The sequence below is a fragment of the Channa argus genome, chromosome 4, assembly GCF_033026475.1.
Source record: "Channa argus isolate prfri chromosome 4, Channa argus male v1.0, whole genome shotgun sequence".
NCBI classification, from domain to species: domain Eukaryota; kingdom Metazoa; phylum Chordata; class Actinopteri; order Anabantiformes; family Channidae; genus Channa; species Channa argus.
The window spans coordinates 11,283,108-11,297,675 of record NC_090200.1 but is presented as its reverse complement, the minus strand read 5'-3'; the positions used below and the strand labels follow the sequence as shown (position 1 = coordinate 11,297,675).

The 14,568-nt window shown below is 40.6% G+C and overlaps 1 protein-coding gene across 7 annotated transcripts; it reads right to left on the bottom strand.

The window, feature by feature from the left end:
- Positions 1 to 118: 118 nt before the first annotated feature.
- On the bottom strand, positions 119 to 12,178 carry LOC137125670 (transmembrane and coiled-coil domain protein 3-like). 7 transcript variants are annotated; one of them, XM_067501503.1, is made up of 5 exons: positions 11,942 to 12,178; positions 9,288 to 9,495; positions 2,890 to 3,857; positions 2,530 to 2,665; positions 119 to 2,147 (listed from the first exon to the last, which is right to left on the bottom strand). In XM_067501503.1, the coding sequence occupies exons 2-5, from the start codon at positions 9,381 to 9,383 to the stop codon at positions 1,842 to 1,844; spliced, it is 1,506 nt and encodes a 501-aa protein (XP_067357604.1). In that variant the 5' UTR covers positions 9,384 to 9,495; positions 11,942 to 12,178; the 3' UTR covers positions 119 to 1,841. The 7 variants fall into 7 exon arrangements, with proteins under 7 accessions (XP_067357604.1, XP_067357605.1, XP_067357607.1 ...); XM_067501504.1 differs by having other exon boundaries at positions 9,288 to 9,462; XM_067501506.1 differs by lacking the exon at positions 11,942 to 12,178 and adding an exon at positions 9,136 to 9,201 and having other exon boundaries at positions 9,288 to 9,400.
- Between the last annotated feature and the right edge of the window lie 2,390 nt (positions 12,179 to 14,568).

The following is a 14,568-nucleotide window of genomic DNA, read 5'->3' as shown; positions in this document are numbered from 1 at the left end:
TCTTTTTGCAATGACAGTGTAGAGTCCTCTCCGATTTTTGACGGCTGACCACACAACACAAGACTTGTCACGTGAATACACCAATTGCAAATACGAATTCCCGAACATCAGTCACAACTCGATTAAAAAGACATGTTTAATTTAACAGAAATTGTTAGACAAAGGCACATTAATGCATAGAAATACAAATGATTGATCACATAGTGTACCAGAGATGAAAGAATGTAAACCACGTTTCTAGTTCTGCAGGTAAAACTTCCTCAAATATGTCAAAAAAAGAACAAAATACAATGATGCAGCCACATCTTCAACACAACCATGTTATGATGGTAGACAATAATTAAAAGTGATCCCTAGCTGAGATCCTCATAAGCAATGTTTGTACGACAACACAAAAGAACACATTAGTCATAAAATAGGCTCATAGTTCATCACTTAAGAGTCTGCAATGTGCTCCTCTGTCATCATTGGAGCATTGAAGGCTGTTTTTTGCTTCTCTTAAAAAAAAACAAAAATAGGGAATTGCATTTTTCCTCAGAAAAAAGCCCTTGTATCACAGTATGACCCAGCCTCTCAAACATATTCTTAGTAAAAGAAAAACATAAAACTGGGCAAAATCCATAAGACATGTAAATAGAGACAGCAAAGTAACTGTTTTTGCGTTGTTTGGGTGTGAGTGCGCATGTGTGGCTGCACGGGAGGGACTGGCACGTGTTGATATTACCACACTAGCAGCACCGTAATGCAGATGGGATTGATTTTTGACCCTTGAGAGAGGAGACAGCTGCTCTTATCAGTGCCGAGCAGCGGCTTCAGTGGTTATGGATCTCTCCTGCCAATATTAATGACGGTTCCTCACTTGCTCCACTCAGCACAAACACCCTGTCACTGTAATATACCGACATTCACTCAACGACAACAAAACATTTTAAAAACTGTGCTCTTAGAAATCAAATATATTGCACTTTAAACATCAGGAACTATACAAACAGTGTTTTTAAGACATGACTGACAACACAGACAAGGCAAGAGATCTAAACTAAAACTAAAAATCTAAGCATGTCAAAAAACAAGATGTCTCTTGCCTTTGTGCTTTAGTCTGTAGAGTCTTCAATAAAATTGTTAAGCAATAAATATGGAGAAAAGTGCTTTTTATCTTTTTTGCAGAGTTAGTTTAGAATATACAACCGTCACGTCTGTATGATACAGCAGCAAAACAGCAGCTGCCTGTAGTTTAGCATGTTCTTTACAAGCATGGGGGTTGTATGAATCTACTCATCCAACTTTCAGCAAAAGAGTGAATAACAAAAATTACCAAAATATTGAACTATTGTTTCAACAGTAACATTTAACACGGTACAGCTATGGCCAACACAATACCAAGTTCAACGATTAGTTTGTGGGGACATATGCAGAGATATCTGAGTTGAACTGAAGAATGATGAGAGCAAATAATCACTAAATAAATCACTAAATATTGCTTAATTGATGTCTTTCTCCAAAGAAATTGTCGGAAAGAGTGATGTTGTTGCATTATTAGTTAAAATGTTTAATACTTTAATAGACCATGCATGTCTTGCATGTAATGCTTTGATAGCAGTAATTGGGAAAGTAACAAAATATAAATGTTAAAGTTTGAATGAAATTGTTAGCTACACACATTCAAGTCTAGAAAAAAAAATCGTCAAATTTCTTTTCAGTCTGACTTAAAATAAACAGTGACATCAATAAATGCATGATGACCGTGTCTTCTGGTGATTGTACAAACAATCCTCTTAGACAGTCCTTTCCTGACAATCAATAGCGTCCGTGCTATTGTTTTCAGTATGTTCTCGACATTATCAGGCAGGCACCAGCAGCCTGTCTATGGCATATTGCAAACGGTCCCAGTTCTTCCAGAATATGGTCAGAAAACAAACCCCGAGAAAGGTGGCTACCACATGGCAGCGGCTCCTCATCAGTGGTGCGGCAAACTTGGCAGCAGTGGAAACGCACACCAGGATGACGGTGATGATGGCCAACATGACGTTGATGCTCTTCCCCAGCAAGACCCGGGCGTCATGGCTCTCGAGCTGGACCGTCTGCTGCTGCTGCTGTTGCTGTAGCTCCAGCTTGGACACTCGCGTCTGACACGACTCAAGGGCTTCCTGAGGCGAACGGAGAAAAAGAGGGTTTGTATGGCCTGAATGTTTCTCAAGTGGCTAAAGGCAATTTTGTTGTGTCTATGGGCGAACATTAAATCATGGTGGATTTAATTTCACCGTTTTTACACTGAAGGTTGCGAATACGTTTTATGAACTCTGTGTCAGCATTGACAACAAAGGAAAAAAAAAACATGGATATTTACAGGTCTCTCCCTTGATGATAAAATCCTTATTAAAAGATGTCAGACAAGCGTTTGTCTGTGGCAATGTGTGTACGTTGTCCTGCTAATCCACCAACAGTCTGATAGAAATTACCCCTGGGTAAATGTTATGGCCTGTAACTGAGTGGTCAAGCACCATAGAGTACACATTAACTTTTATTTACCTGTATATCTCTGGCCCTCTCTTGAGCCTGGTAGGCCACCCGCTCTTCGATGCTGGCCAGTTCTTGCTTCAGATTAGCCATCTCATTTTGGTGAAGTTCTGTCAGATCGTTTAGTTGATCTTCCAAACGCTCAAACCTACCAATCAACACAGAGTGGGATTATTGTAACAATTTTTTTCTTATAGTCAGATGTGAAAATATTGTTTATCACATGCCATTTAAGATCTACCATTTTGAAAACCCTTCTGTATGTTTACATTTTATGTCAATAGATTTATATATTACGCCTATTAGCAATCTGACAATAATGTTACAGCTGGTGTTGAAAAATGCAAAGAATATCAAATAATAACAATATACCTGAATCTCTCCTCCTGCAATGTTTGGCTGATGATGCCATACTCTCTCTTGAACTGAGCTTTTAGTTCCCCCATGTCCTCCTCGAGCTGGCTCTGGGCTTCTTTGATCTCCCTCACTTCCTCCAGGGTCATGGCCAGTCTGCTCTCACCATCTCCCCCCTGACCGTGACCCTGCGCATGACCCGCTGGCACTCCTCCCACCGCTGGGTTTCCGTTACTTTCTGCTGAAATGGACGCACTCTCTGAGGAGCATTCATCATCACTGGGATCCTTGGGCTTTCCCACCAGAGAAGTGCTGCTACTCAGCCCCTTTCCTGCGCTGTCAGTAGGCAGTTGAGGCGAAGCATCCAGAGTGGTCTTTAGATGGGCAATGTTATCAGCACTGCCAAATTTGTTCCTGATAAGGTTGGCAAACTCTCTGGGCTTGCTAAAGAAGAAAGGAGGGGAGAGGGATACACCTGGTCCAATGGTCTTGATCTTGTCCATGGTTGGGTGTCGGCCACTGCCAGTCATATCCCTCAGCAGCTGTCTGGGTGACTCTCTGGGTATGGTACTGTGCTTGACAGTGGACAGGTGTGGTGTTGGGCTGTGATGGACTTCACTGTCTTTCATCTTTCGATGGTACAGCTCCAGCTTCTTTTGCATCTGAGCAATGTTTTGTGCTGATTTCTGGTTCTTCTTCTCAAACACCTGCTTGATGCGCCCCATTTGCTGCTTGTCTGCGCTGTTCACCAGCTTCAGATATTCAGCTACATTCTCATCTCGTGCAGTTTGTTCAATCTTCAGTTGCTCTGTGACTTTCAGGATCTTCTGCTGGAGGTTGTCCAAGCAGGAACGACTACGCTGGACCTCAAAGCCAAGAGCAGGACCAGGACATTCATCCGTTAGGTCGAAATCCAGATTGTTCTCTGAAGAGCCTCGCCGCATTGACACAGACATGCTCAGGAAACTGCTCTCACTGCTCCGATCCTACAGATAAGAGAAATTAAGATTAAGACGCTAAGACACTGTTTGTAAAGTGGTGCATTTACAGGGAATATAGATATATACTGAGCTGTTGCTCAGTTGGTAAGGCAGTACACGGACCACAGGGTCAGTGGTTCAATCCCTAGGCCCGGCTATATGTTGGAGTGTCTCTGGGCAAGACAATGAAACCCCAACAGCCCATTCCCATCCCCAGCTGTGCAGTACTGGTCCAAGCCCGGGAGAAATTGGGGAGGGTTGCGTCAGGAAGGGCAGCCGTTGTAAAAAAAAAAACAAAACAAACAAAAAAAAAAACTGCCAAACCAACATGCAGACAATGATCCGCTGTGGCGACCCTGAACTCACAGGATAAACACAAAGGACAAAAAAGTTTGTTGTTAAAATGGCCAACAGTTCTAATCTTAAGCATGAAAATGTAAACCCTAAGAGTAATGCCATCAGTTTTCAAATGAGACTTTATTTTGTAGTAATGAACTCCAAACTACTACTATCTAAATTACCTATTTAAAGGTAAAACAATGCTATCCATTACAATACACAAGTACTTTGTAAAATTACTATGTGATCCAGGCCTGGCAATAAATATTTGTGCAAGGCTGAACTAGTAAGTTCAGTGCCTGTACAGTACTATGAGTTTTTACAACAAACTGTTTTGAATGCAAAGTTTAGATAACTGGGTGACTTGTACAGCAAGGTTTAAATGGGCTTTTTCACTTGTGTCTGAATTTATGCTCATATTAGCACTGTGAGACCATCTGGGTGTGTATGTAATGCTCTTATTTGGCACATCTGTTGCACTTAGCAGTTAAGTAATCCTGTTTGGTTATAGTATAGTGCACAGTTGACACAAATGACAAATTTCCACTATTAATGTGTGAGAAACAAATAGAGCGTGCACATCTATTGTATGTCAGAGATAAGGTCACACAAGGGCCCAAGGCTCAGGAAATCCCCTTTTCAGGCTACTTTTACAATACATTAGAATTTCCCTGATCAAGGTACAACATGAAATTCTGTTTCTGACTTTGTGTCATTAGTTCAGATCTCATGTTTAGGTTTAAGGAAGTGAAACAGAATACATGTTCTGTGCTTAAACAAGTTTAACTATCAGAGGAAACTTTAAGACGTTCCAAAAAGAGGAAACCAAGGGAAGCATTGAAGCAAGAATTTAATTAGGTCTGTGAGCAGCATTTTGGAGCAGAAGTGTCACTTCATGTGTACTGGCGCTGCAGATGATCACAGTACAAAACCACTGCAATGATAAGAAGTGCAAGATCATCATGTCTGATAATAGGTGTTGTACAACAAGCACAACAGGCTGTAAGCTGCACTAATCCCAACAACACTGCTAGTTTCAAGCAAATAAACAGCTAACTCAAGCAGACTTAGGACTCAATCCTACTTAGTCTTTCCACATCACCTCATAATGGTTACATATTGCAGGCTAAATTCCATTTCAGGCTAACTGACTAATGCATTTAGTGTTCAACGCACACTGTCGCTCCAGGCCACACGACAGTCAGGTGACAAGACGGTTTACCGATAACAAAGTGATTATGATTAGACACACAGTGGCACACACAGTGGCACACATAGTGAGAAATATACAGTAGATGCTCAGACTAAAACAAAAACACATTCATTTGTTTTTAGACTTGTGCCTTCTGTATTACTCACTGTTGACACAAGGACTTTATGAACTAGTCAAACTTGTTTGTGAGGCCGAACAGTGAGCAGCAAGACTGTCATCTCCACTTATTAAGCCTACTAGAACATAGTTTCATCATAATGTGCAACACTGAAACTTTGTGTTTGTTTTTTGTGTTTGTTTACTGAGTCAGTCCGTCGCTTTGTTTCAGACTCAAATATCTTACTATGAAATTGCCAAATAAATTGGTATGAATATCACCATGGTAACCCCCCATACTGATTTCTGTACCAATATTTTATATTTACATACATACTATATATTTTTATGTGCAAGTATGTAACCAGGGAGGGCCAAGCTGATTTCCACAAGCATGCCTGGGGTGTTTCAGCCACTTGTCCTCATCCCACTCTCTCCCTCACCGGCATCTGTCCTTCTTGAACACAGGACTCTTTCTTTGCCGAGAAAAAAAGCACACTTTGTCATGCCCTACCTCTGCTGTCTAGGGCTCTCATGAGGTAGCCATTGCATATGGATTCACTGGCGTGACATATAGCGGTAGCAGCACTGCACCCAATCACAAACCCACTCATTCTGTTGAGCATGTAACACCTCTTGTCCAAATTTCAGTTTCAAAGAGAACCTGCCCTGGTGTCAAACCTGTTTGTCACACAAACAGAAAAGGAGCTGGGTATCCGACACAACAGAGTGTAGGACAAGCTGCTGTGACTCATATTACACTATTTTGTAGTTTTCAAATGACAAACTACAAAGAATGGCCTGTTTGACTAGACAGCATGGCCTGCATGTTATTTCTGCAGTACTGGCACTAGGCTACTTCCTTAGGCACTCTCCCACCACATCAAAATTCTCCTCTGTAGCATTAGGGGCCAAGTAGGGGTTTAAGTTTATTCCTTCACAGTGCTGTGATACCGTAGCTATGGGATGACTGTAAAATAGATCAAATAGTGACCTGGCAAACCTTTGGTGAATCACTGCTATGGCCTGCAGCAAAAGCAGACTTTGCAAGGTTTGGGATAAGTTTAAAAAGTGATGATAAAACTTGCATGCATGTGTAGTAACAAAGCCAAACTTGTATTACAAAGCTGGAAGGAGAGGTCCATGGCCGTGGAAGGATAAGGCCTGATTCTAGGGAGCAGCTCACGTAACACAAATAACACAATCCAGATGTTTTTCGCATTCTGGCACTAAAAAGGGAGTATGGCATCTGACAGTTTCTTGATAAGAGTTTCTGCAAAAAATTAGACCATTTCAATTTATTAAGCCTATTTTCACCACCGCCACCACTCAAGGTTTCTACCCACGTTGGCTGAAGCAATCTGAGGGTCTCTCTGGATGACTGGCTCCGTTAACCAAATTACCTTCGTGCTGATGAAAATGTCCTTCCAAATTTGCTGAGGAGCTGCCCTACTTTTCACTCAGTTTCTTACAAGCACTTGCAGTTTATATGCAAGCACTCACCAGGGGTTGTTGAGGTAGGAGGGTAAAGCAGGGCAACGACTCACAGTCTTTGGGCACAAATGGGTGGTTTAAAGCCCAGTAACTAGGGGACAGGCTGCAACAACATGGCAGATGGCAGCAGTAAAGTCTGGCAATTAGGTGGAAGGTGCTTAAAGAAAAGGTCACATATTGAAACAAGGTTAGAGACTGATTACATGGTGGCCTGTCTGCGTGCTTTTGAGCAAGACTCTGAGTTTCCACCTGTGCTCAGTGATTATTACTTTTTAGGATATAAAAGCTCTGATCTACTAATGTGACAAAATAGTGTAATCATATTCTAGTCTTTATTATTATTATTTATTATTATTATTATGACTTCCGTCTTCCATATTTTTGGCTGCTTCGATATACTTTCAACTAGAAATACATTTCAAACTAAAAAAAGTTTAGCTTATAAAGGACATTATTGCTTGTATGTGGCTTTTTGATATACTGTGTACTTCAAGATTTTTATAATTTTATGCTTTTAAAAAACGACGACGCCATCGATAACGTCATCAAAGACTTCCCATAATTTGCCATTGACGTTTTTGCCTTTGAAGTTTTTAAGGCTAACTGGCTTTGAAGTTTGCCTAACAGTATATAAGGAAGTGTCATTTTGTTTCAGCAAAAGCAAAACTGAACTATTTCATCAAAAACAGTTCAGCTTTTTTCAGCTTTGCTTGAATAACCTTTCAGCGTCGAAGCATTCACAGCGCATTTTCTTTTTGGAAATGCTTTTTCCCAGTATTCCATAATCCCCTCACATCCCATTTAAGAAAACTGTTAGAAATGACATTAACAAATCAAATGAGCAGCCTGCTGCTGTTTGACTCACCCACTGATAATAATAAATAGCATGTGTGTAGAGCAGAAGAATAGAGACAGAAAGTGGAAAACAGAACAGAGAGATGACCACAGAAACTGAAACAGATTTAGGACACGAACAAAACAAAGGGTGGATCCTCCGAAACACGGCTCAGCAGCACCCATCATCCCAATGATCAACAACTCCACCAACAGGATCTACAGGGATCCCCTGTGCCCCTGGGGCACCTCTCTCACACCTAAAGCCTCTGACCCCCCTCTCCCCTGCGCTGTCCTACTTAGCAGCACAGCGTCTGTCCAACACCATGACCCACATATTGTGCTCTGAACTCACTTGACAGCATAACATAAAGATCCAACTGGATTATTCTGACTAAAGCCAATAAGAGGGAGTGATGTGTTGTTCTGCTTGAGAAATCAGCCCAAATCCCAAAAGTCGATACAAACTGCAGATGCTGCTTATCTTGCTCCACAGTGTTCTCATTCTTGGATCAATGATCTAGTTAGTGATTCAATTTTTCATGCAAAAATGGACATTATTCTCATTCGCAGAGTGCAGCACCGGAATAAATAGGCAGAGCAGCAAAGCAGCGATTCAGCATTTTAGACAGGAGAAAACTGTAAACTGGGAAAACACACAAACTGGAAAGGTACATACTGAGCTGTGTTAATGAATAAAATATTGATTTGGATTAGCAGAACATACAGAAACAGAGTTTGTTTCTGCACGTCCCTGCTCGGGGGGTGTAATTAAAACCACAGATATTTTTCTAATGCAAACTGGGCCTTAACCTTGTTCTCAGGAAGTCGTGTGTGTAAGCCAACCACAGATGTAATCTAGTAGAATCATCTGTTTGCAATGTAGGGTCAAGTCATGCAGGTAAACAAACACGAGCACAGGTGTTAGCACTGATGTGAAGAAGTAGTATTTGGTGTACAGGGTGACACTCCGCAATGACTCTGTTAATGCACCCCAAAATAAACACACACACACACACACACACACACACACACACACACACACACACACACACACACACACACACACACACACAGGGAAAGAGAGCTGGCACACTCACTGAGATGGAACAAAACCGTCCCTTCAGCAAAGAACAGAATCTCAGAGGGGAAGAAGCCCACAGTGCTTATTGGTATTCCCTCCAGCTGATCCTCATGGATACAGACACTCTCCCACTCGGAGCTCACACAGGGAACAGGAAGAAAACGACAGAGAGAGAGTGGGGAAGCGACAGGGAGCACATCTTTGATTGAAGTCAGAAAACTGACCTAACATCTCCTGCTCATCTCATCTGCATCCCACAGCTGCCTCTGTGGCCACACGTTGTTTGCTTTCTGTAGAGGCCAAAAAATGCCTCATCAAAATAAAAGATGAGCAATAGGGGGCGGTAGTGGCTCAGTTGGTAAGAGTGGCCGCTTACCATAGGGTCGGATGGTTCGCACCCTCCTCTTCCCGACCACATACCAAAGTGTCCCTGGGTAAGACACTGAACCACCAACAGCCCATCATCCGTCATGCAGTGCCGGTCCCAAGTCCGGTAGAAATTGGGGAGGGTTGCGTCAGAGAGGGCATCAGGCGTAAAAACAGTTCCAAATCTGTGCCGGAAAAATGTATCCGCTGTGGTGACCCTGAACTCACAGGATAATCCCAAAGGACAAATAAAATATGAGCAATAGCATTCAAAGTTGAAAGTTTCCATAATGACTAATCCTTCTAAAATCTTTGGAATTAATTGCTTAGTACCTAATCATCATTATCTCATAGCAAAACTGGTCAAGGACTAAATCAATAGCCCAGTAACACTCCCGGTGTCTGCTTTCCCCCCGTGGACTGGGAAATTATTGAATGGGATTCAATTAAGTTACATATGAAGCTATATTCAACATACTGATTTAAAGTAAGATAGGAAGAAGAGCTAATGGTGTGGCAGAGATGGTGGAAGGTCAAACAGTTCATTAACCATGAGAAATCCAACAAACCTTATAGAGAAATAAAAAGTGGTTACCATTTAAAGATTCACAACATACAGAACTAGAATATTAAAAGGTCAAAAGCCATGCAGAAGTGATGGCTAGTTTGTTTGCCTTTAGTCTGGTAAGAGAACTACCACAGACAACGGCACAATGTTGATGCAACAACAAGCATGTCAGTGAAAAAACAGTACAGAAAGTCTTCACAGAGCCACCGTCCAGTGACGTTTAAAAACAGTTTCCTGAAAAAAAGACACTCAGACTGAGGTGTTGCATCATCTTTGGCCTCTAACCCACTATATCTGCTGCACAATGGCTTTTTGAGAAACAAAACTGGAATGTCATTTGAAGCCAACAAAAGGAGGAAAAGCACCAAGCAGTAATAAACCAGCAACATATTCAGAGCTGCTGATGCACTACATTGCGTTGATGGTTTTACCACAAGTGTCTAGTTGCTCACTTGAAGAATATGGCTCAAATTGTGCGTGTGTGATTCTTTCAAGATCTGCTCCGGGGAAAAGCTTGTCGATTCCATTCATTTTTTAAGAGGTAAAGACGTCAGAGGGGTTACAATTTGATTTCGAAATATGGTTATTGTTTACGGGCTGGCAGGTGGTTTCAACAGGCCAAAGACGACCTGCCCGATGCATTTTTAGGATGCATGTTCCCACTGATAGGTAGATTCAAATTTCATGTCAGGCCTACACGTTGGAACGTACATGTTCTGAAAGTAGAAAAACTGACAGTTGCATAAGAATCACACTCTGTGACCGAGACCACGCATACATCAGGTTCATCTGTCGCAGCTATAAGGGGATTTTTCTGAACATATTAATTTAACATTACCAAATGGTTGGATGGTTTTTGTTAGTTTTTTTTTTTTTTTTTACTTTTTTATCCAAAAGCAGTGTCTCTTTTAGTCAAATTTCTGATAAGGCTATGAAAATCATAAAGCTATAAAATACTATATTTCAGTGTAAGGACATAGTAATCAGGACATTTCTCTAGGTAATTATAAATTCACATCTTTGCTGTAGGCATAAATTTAACACTATTTCTATTTATACACTCATAATAAAAGCTGCACAGTCATTATGATGTGTTAAGTATATGATAATGTAAAAGCCTGTGTGTCGGTAAAAGAAGATTATGTGATCATGACAATAACACAGCAATAAGCAATAATTGCCAAATGTTACATTATTTAGCATGAAATATTCTAAATATAAGTGTAACATAATGATTAACATTAGCTTGGCTACTACCTGCCACATAAAGTAAGTCTTTATTACTTCTGAAAAATGGGTCAAACACTGAGTCATGGAGAGAGAACACAGAAACACCTGTGAGGTGGAATGCAGTTCTTATACCTCTGCAATAAAGATGATAACTGAGGACTTTCCGTTTCTGTTCAGACCATTTATTGTTTGTATACTGACTTCTTTTAATGAACAAACTGTTCATTTGCCCAAAGTTTGGAGAAGCACAGAGAGTCAACACCCACTAACATCACCTGCTTTGATTTAAAACTCTGAATTACTTATTAGTGGATGGCTTAGATGAATTATGTGCTAGTCTCCAGTGTAAATATTGTCTTGGTGAATTTCATATTTTTGAGGTTTTGATTGTTGGATGGAAATGGGTACAACTCGTTTCGGCCACTAACAGACTACTCTGTCCATTCATCTGTACATAACAGCTGTCAGATTCACGAATAGTCCAAATAATCATTACTTTCAGGCCTAGTTTCGGTTTATCCCAGGCACAGTAAAAATAACTGTGCGGTTTGAATGTCGTCAAACATGTGGACCAACTTATTACACCCATGAAAGCAACCCATTGTGTCCGCACGAGGACTTCGTGGGGCTGCGTACTAAGTTTACAGTGACGGGACAGTTAGGGGCTTCACCCCAACATCTCCATGAAGACATCTCAGCGGCGCACTGAAGCTCTTTGTTGGGGGGAAATGTGCAGCTCTGAGCGCCGCAGCTGCTGGTTTCACATGACGCGGAGCTCCACAGACAACAATGTATCCGTGGTACCATGCGGGACCGGCCGTTTGAGACACAACAACACTACAGAAACACACTCACATGATACTCACCATCCGGCTCATGAGGGATTTCTCTACTTCGGTTAAACTTCGCACGGACACGTTGGGACTGGGCATAATAATCGCGTGTTTGCGGCCAGTTAGGAGCAGCTAGTTCTTCCACTCAGGATCAGTGCGAGTTCACAACTCACGCCTAATTTTGTATCCATGTTTAGCCCCGTCTCTCTCTCTCTCTCTCTCTCTCTCTCTCTCTCTCTCTCGCTCGCTCTCTGTTTCCCTCACACACGAACATTTACACAAACACACACACAATGTGGGACTGCCCTCTTCAACATACAAAAGCTGTGCACACCCAAACTCCGCCCATTCCTCTCAGCAGGTTTGGGGGGGGGGGGGGGGGGGGTTAACTCTTTCAAAACACACTTTAAAAAGAGACATATTTGTGGGTAAAATACGTTTTCAAGTTATCATATTTATTTTTAAAGAGACCTGTATGAAAAGATTTCAAAATGAAAAGTGAATGAGTTTTGTTTTGAGCGAAATTAAATAATGGATTAATCAGGAAACCGCATCTTACAGATGACTTCCCCCGTGTTCAACTTCCTGTAGATTAGGGAGGCACGTGTATGAATGACACCCAGCGTCTGCCTGCCTTCCCTTCATCTACTGTGTATGTATCACAGTAAATATTATTGTGAACGCTCCCTTCTCTCCAATCTTGATTATTAGAATTATTATTATGACTTCCTAACAACTTCGACTAACAACTTCGGAATACTTTTCAGCTTACTTTTAGTATACTTTTTAAGATTTGTATATTTGTATACTTTTTTAAAAAGGTGACGTCATCATGACGACATCACGTAATTGCCTTTGAGGTTTTTGCCTTAGGAGTTTTTAAGGCTACTGGTTTTGACGTTTGCCTAAAACCATATAAGGAAGCATCTTTTTTTTAGCTTCCCTTGGAAAATCTTAAGCATTTATAATTCATTTTCTTTTTTTTAAATGTTTTTTCTAGCTGAATTATGTCAAACAATTCGGAAAAACAACAGCTCCAGGTGACATAACCTGGAGGAGTTTTGATATGATATTGCTGATTATGTTCTGTATGCAAACTAGTAAATAACTGTAAGGTAACTGTAGAAAAGTAAAGGGTGACATCTTTCTTTCCTAAAATTTCCTTTTGTAGCACAAAATACAAACGGTTAATTGAAGTGCTGCTACCTCAAAATGGTGCCTTTGAGAAAATGTAACTTATATAATTTCTTTCCTTTGCAGCCACTTACATGTAGCCTATATTGCTTGAAAACAACATCACATTTAGAGCCATACAACTGTAAGCAAAACAGTGTCATGAACCACAAGACAGAAGCGCAACATGAATGTTAAAAAAAACAGAAGTGTGAGGATGATTTAAAAACATTGTTGAGAAAGAAATAAGCATTGAACAAGTTTTAAATGACGTGGCTGCACCGGTGTAGGGAAAGAGATGATATTGTAATTTTTTATCTGATTTTTTTTTTTTTTTTTTGTCCTTTCGGCTTCTCCCATGAGTTCAGGGTCGCCACAGCGCATCATTGTCCGCATGTTGATTTGGCACAGTTTCTAAAAAATGTGTTGCACATTGTAGTAATGTATGAGCAAGCTGTGGCTTCAGTCTTTTTGAGTCTATTGAAAAAACATAAAACAACACTAATTCTCCTCAAACAGTTTGACCCGACAAACCCCAAAAGGCCACGGGAGGGGAACAGCTGGCCTTTTCACTCGCATTCGTTCAGCTTAGAAAGAGTCTAATCCACCTGATCATGAACACAAAAGCCCTTGTTACATCAAAAATGTCTTAACCTTTTACAAACAAGCAGTATTTGTGTTTACAATCACAAAAAACTGTTTGGGCAGTTTGCAAAGTCATAGCAAAAGTACCCACTGTTTGTTTGCACATACAGTGAGTGAACTATACACTAACCCACTAACCTTTACAGTTCAGAGAGGGTGCGTCAACTAATGTATTGATAGACAGAACTGTGGAGAATCACATGTGGAAGCTGCTGAATACACCGCAAAATACACTTATAAAAGCAGCAGCAATGTAGATTTTAAATGGTAGTTGGGTTTTAATGCTGCTATCAGTTCCTTTGATTAACAGCAAAACAGAAAAAAAAATGTCTCTGTTTTTCATTTACGCATATCTGCAGTGCCCTAATGAAAAATGGAATTGCTAATAAAACACTGAAAGTCTAGTCCTGTATGCCCAGCAACACATTCCACCTTTATGTCACTTGACACGAAACAGGACAATAAGTCACTGGGGGAGGATGAAGATGTGTATTATTTATTAAGCAGTAACATGTAAACAATCTGCTTTGCTTATAGAAGCAGGAGCAATTTCTAAGAAACATCATTACTGGCTTTTCTTGGTAAGTTTATTTAGTAAAACACAGAAATTAATTAGGTCTGTAACAGATACATTTACAACAGAGCTGCTTCAGGTTTTTTGTTTTCAGTTATTTATACAACTTTAAAGCTATTTCTTGGATAGGGACCAAAGTGGGCTTATGAACTCGTCCATAATCAAATTAATTACAATTACTGCAGTTGATGAAGTAGAAGACTCCAGTCATCACAGCACAATCAAAAGAATGTGCAGTGGGTCCCTTTCAGTGTTAACCAAGTTACTA

Excerpts from the sequence above, each read along its gene's own strand:
- LOC137125670 (XM_067501503.1), bottom strand. The coding sequence starts at position 9,383 with ATGACGGATGATGGGCTGTTGGTGGTTCAGTGTCTTACCCAGGGACAC. Across the intron at positions 3,858-9,287 it reads GCGAACCATCCGACCCTATG|GATCGGAGCAGTGAGAGCAG; the intron begins GTAAGCGGCCAC and ends TCTTATCTGTAG. Across the intron at positions 2,666-2,889 it reads TTGCAGGAGGAGAGATTCAG|GTTTGAGCGTTTGGAAGATC; the intron begins GTATATTGTTAT and ends GTTGATTGGTAG.